This window comes from Coffea arabica, chromosome 9c (assembly GCF_036785885.1).
Source record: "Coffea arabica cultivar ET-39 chromosome 9c, Coffea Arabica ET-39 HiFi, whole genome shotgun sequence".
Lineage (NCBI taxonomy): Eukaryota > Viridiplantae > Streptophyta > Magnoliopsida > Gentianales > Rubiaceae > Coffea > Coffea arabica.
Window position 1 is genome coordinate 34,718,348 of NC_092326.1, and position 4,263 is coordinate 34,722,610.

The 4,263-nt window shown below is 37.0% G+C and overlaps 1 protein-coding gene across 1 annotated transcript; it reads right to left on the reverse strand.

The window, feature by feature from the left end:
• Nucleotides 1-920: 920 nt before the first annotated feature.
• Nucleotides 921-1,778, reverse strand: LOC113708225 (uncharacterized). The gene has a single exon (XM_027230687.2). It carries the CDS (start codon nt 1,776-1,778, stop codon nt 921-923), a length of 858 nt encoding a protein of 285 aa, XP_027086488.1.
• Between the last annotated feature and the right edge of the window lie 2,485 nt (nt 1,779-4,263).

The window sequence follows — 4,263 nt, forward strand, 5'->3', positions numbered from 1 at the left end:
CTTTTGAAGACATTTTTTTCTGGCAACTTTTGATGACATTGAGGTAAGAAAAAGTTGTTGGAGCATAAAAGCCTCTTGCATCTGGTAAAAGCTGTTGTGCTTGCTGAATCTTTTTATATCCCAATTTGCAAATCGGCTAAAACAATATGAATTAACATTGGGTAGGGCTATATCCACACCCCTCTTGTCTAAATTCACATCCTTTACGCCAAAATGTCCATAAAACCCACACTATTTATCAAGATTTTATAGGAACATCTTCAATACCAAAACTAATCTTTTGTGGTGGAAAAAGATGAAGCCAATCAAATTCATTTTTGCCCCCCACTTTACTGCATCCTTTTATCATCCCCTGTCCTTAGCTTCCAATATTGAAAACTTATAATAGCAACTATCATCATCAACTAAAACATACCAAAGCATAGCAAAAATTTACCAAAAAAATACTATTGATAATAAAAAAACAAAAATTTCAGGATCAAAATTGAAGAGTGATACTTGATTTTCAAATATCTATTGATAATAAAAAAAAAAACAAATGATGATCATGGCAATGATTTCATATTCACTTGGAACTAGAAGTGGGGAGCCATCGATTCATCCGCGAACTGGACTTGCTGTTCAGGGCAGTCGAGGAGCTCAAGAGAACCCTGTCGGATTTAGATGAGGCCGCGGATGATGCCAGCTCCACCGGGAGCAGCCGACCTTCTTCGGTAGAAGAAGCGGACTGAACCCCCTGATCCAATGAAACCCCTTCCATGGAGGATGAAGTGGACCCCACACGCACAGGGATATACGTATAAATGTAACGTAGAGTACTAGACAGCATACGAGTATGCATACGTATGTAATACATAGGGATTCAATGCAGCATTGATTGGAATTAACTGGCCCAGTTAACATTTGAACGACCCATCTGATCAAGAAATGCTGAGTGTGCAGCTCAACGGGAACTCAATTGTTGCTGTCCAATTCTTCGACTTCTTGGACAATTGGTGCCTGCTCTTGGTTTGTGAGTGCAAAGAGAGGTTGTTGCAGGAAGAAAAATGCGCATTCTGCTTAGTCCAGTTGAGAAGATCCTGACGGTCTGGTGCACTTAAGTAGATGTCATATGAAGAATTGAGACCAGGATTGCAGAGCACAATTGTTGGAATTCCCCCTTTAATTTTTCTGGGTTTGGCATATTTGCAATTGGACGACCAATCTCGTTGTGCACCCAGAAATTCTTTCCAGTGTTTGAGAAATTGAGGGTTTACGTCATCTATGACGTTGTACCATGCATCATCAGAGTGATGGGCCAGATCAATATGGCCTGCATAGTAATTGTGGGCCTGAGAATTGAGACTTCTTGCCCAGCATGTTTTACCAGTTCGACTTGGGCCTTCTATTATTATGGACATGGGCCTGTGTGGTCTGTTACCAGGCCCAGTAACATTTGTATCGGCCCAATGGGTCAAGAACGAAGGAACGCGTTCAAACTGTTTGAAACGAGCCACGTATGGTTCTGGCGGCTTCTGGAATATTCTAACCAGATTGCTGGACAGCTTGTCGTAATGAATAATGAACGATCTAGAATCGCCCCTCTTGATGATATTGAGGGCCATGCCCTTATCTTGCCCGGCAAGCGCAACGGCATATACCTCATCTGTTTTGTCAGATGAGAATCTGCTCCGGCCATCTGGTTGGAACTCTCCCCATTCGACAAAATCACCGTATTTGGATATGTAATCCCTAACTGCTGATGAATTTCTGGCACCTTGAACATTCGAATGGAACATCGAATTTGAAATGGGAGATTTGATATCGAAGAACCTCGCAGATTCAGTGCGAAATTTACTTTCGAATTGAATCAGACAATGTAGATGAGGAGAACCATCCTCGTGTGTTTCTTGAGCAACCCGTATGTAAATGGGGGAAATAGGGAACTGGATGTTCCTAATTGCATCTAATGCTTGTTGTTTGGGAAGAACACACCTGGGATAGGTGAGGAATAGGTTCTTCGCGTTTAGACTAGAGGGGTGTGGATTTAACCCCACCAATTAATATTTCCTATACTGACAATGTATACATTTGGGAAGTTAGATGAATGACACATCATCTAAATTTAAATTTAAACTACAAATTTTGTACACGTGACTTTCATTTAAATCTGCTAGTGTATATATTATCATTCTAGGAAAGATTTATCTAAACTATATACCTACCAGCTGAAAAGTATTGCTTTAAAAATAAAGAACGTGTAATAAATGAGATATTGTTCTACAATTAAATCATAAACAAATTTTGGGTATTGACACAATAGCTTTTACAACTATCTAGGTTGAAACTTAATTTCTTAGTTTTGGGTTATTCTACTAGGAAATTCACCTGATTTCAGTTCCCAGATGTGCAATTTTTTTTTATAGGTTTCTGCTTGAAATTTTCTATCTGCATGCAATTTTTACAAATGCTTTTAAGTTGCTTTCTTGAGCAGTATATTAATTAATTCCAAAAATACTTTATGCAATGACCTAACTCATTAATGTTTATCAATTATTGTTCGATTATACAATTCAAAACGAAGGATCGAGTTTAATTAATTACCAACTTGGTTAAACAGAAAACGGTATTGAAGTTTAGCTAGCTTCTAAGTTATGAGAATTGAAAGTGCAAGGCACAAACCAATTGTCACCACAAGACATTGAAGGTGTAAATCTTATTGGTTCAGTTACAATTATCTCATCATGTATCACTGATGCCAGTCACATGATAATGGATTACAATTAAAAATTTGTTTTTTGATAAGAATATAACTAGATGATTATTATGAATCCTCCATTAATTACGTCAAGTGTAAAAGATCCAAGTATGGAGTAGGAAAATGCCAAAGCTGGGCATCATTCAAAGAACTTTGATATCATCATTTTCCGAGAAGAGAAAGGTCTAATGGTAAAGAATGGGCATGAAAGTAGAGAAAGCAATAGTCAAATGCAGCTTTTGGCAGCCAACTATATTTTACTAGTATTTTATAGTCTTTTGTTTTTGTTGTCTCCCAGTAATTCTAGAGTTGTACAAAATATTCCGGACTATATCCATTTTTTTGGCTCTTTTGGTCATAACCCCAAAATATGAGAGAAATCTCTTTGAGGCAAAAGAATTTCTTTCGTTCATCATAATATTAATTCAAACAAACCGGGGAAAATAACTACCTAAAAAATCACATAAGACATAAAGAATTCATTCGTTATTTATTTTTCAGTTGAAAATGAGAAGAAAGAATCTGAGAACCCAATTCTCCTAGGATAGAACTTTAAATTCTTGATTGTTAATTAGATTATAATAAATGTGAAAAACATATTCACTGTACGAAAGCTTTTAATTGTTGTATGACAACACGAAGACTAAAATAAACTTTGCAAAGCCAAAAACAGCCAATCAGCAACTATGACCCGAAAAATTCCATTTCCCGTATGTTTCTATATTCTTCAACGTATCTTCTTCACTTCTGATAATTCCAAACAAGCATTTGTGAATTCTCTTTCAATCCAACCAAACGTGTCAATAGTCAAAACAATGAAATCAATCTATATAAACTATTTTACCTCCCTCCCCACACCGTACCAAAAACTTCTTTCTCTTGCTCTTTAAGTTCCTACAAGAAAATACTAAGCTAGATGAGAAGCAAAGAGGGTAGGCAAAGTAAGCTAAGGCGATACATTGCCGCACCAAAGAGATTTCTAGCCAAGGCTAGAGATTTTTACGTTAAAAGCATGATTGAATTCGATGGAAGGGTTGTCTATGGTAGCAACATGATGATGGCCATGCCTGCTCCCCGGGTATCCCACATGCCAAAATATTTTGGAGCAAGTTTGAAGAACGCTATGAAAAATGATGAGAAATGGAAGGAGCTTCATCGATTGATGAATTCCAAGACCAATGAGGATAATAATTCTGATAAGGGAGGATTATGTCAGAGAAATAGCAAGGTGGATGCTTTTGATGATTTGTTTAGATGTTATAGTGTTAGTGTAGGAAGAATGGGAAGAATTGATGAAGATGAACCATGCTTTTTCAGAGAAGAAGAAATCATTATGAAGAGTGAGATCTTGATTCCTTCATGCAGACGCTAGGCTTCGTTGTTAGGTTGTTTTGCCCTTTGTTTCCCTTTATCTCATTCTGTCTGTATAATTTTGTTGTTGTTTTCACTTTTTGCTGGCTTGGATTCTATTGTTTGGCAATACACGAATCTTATGTTTATGATGTTATTTTAAAGTTTATGCCTTG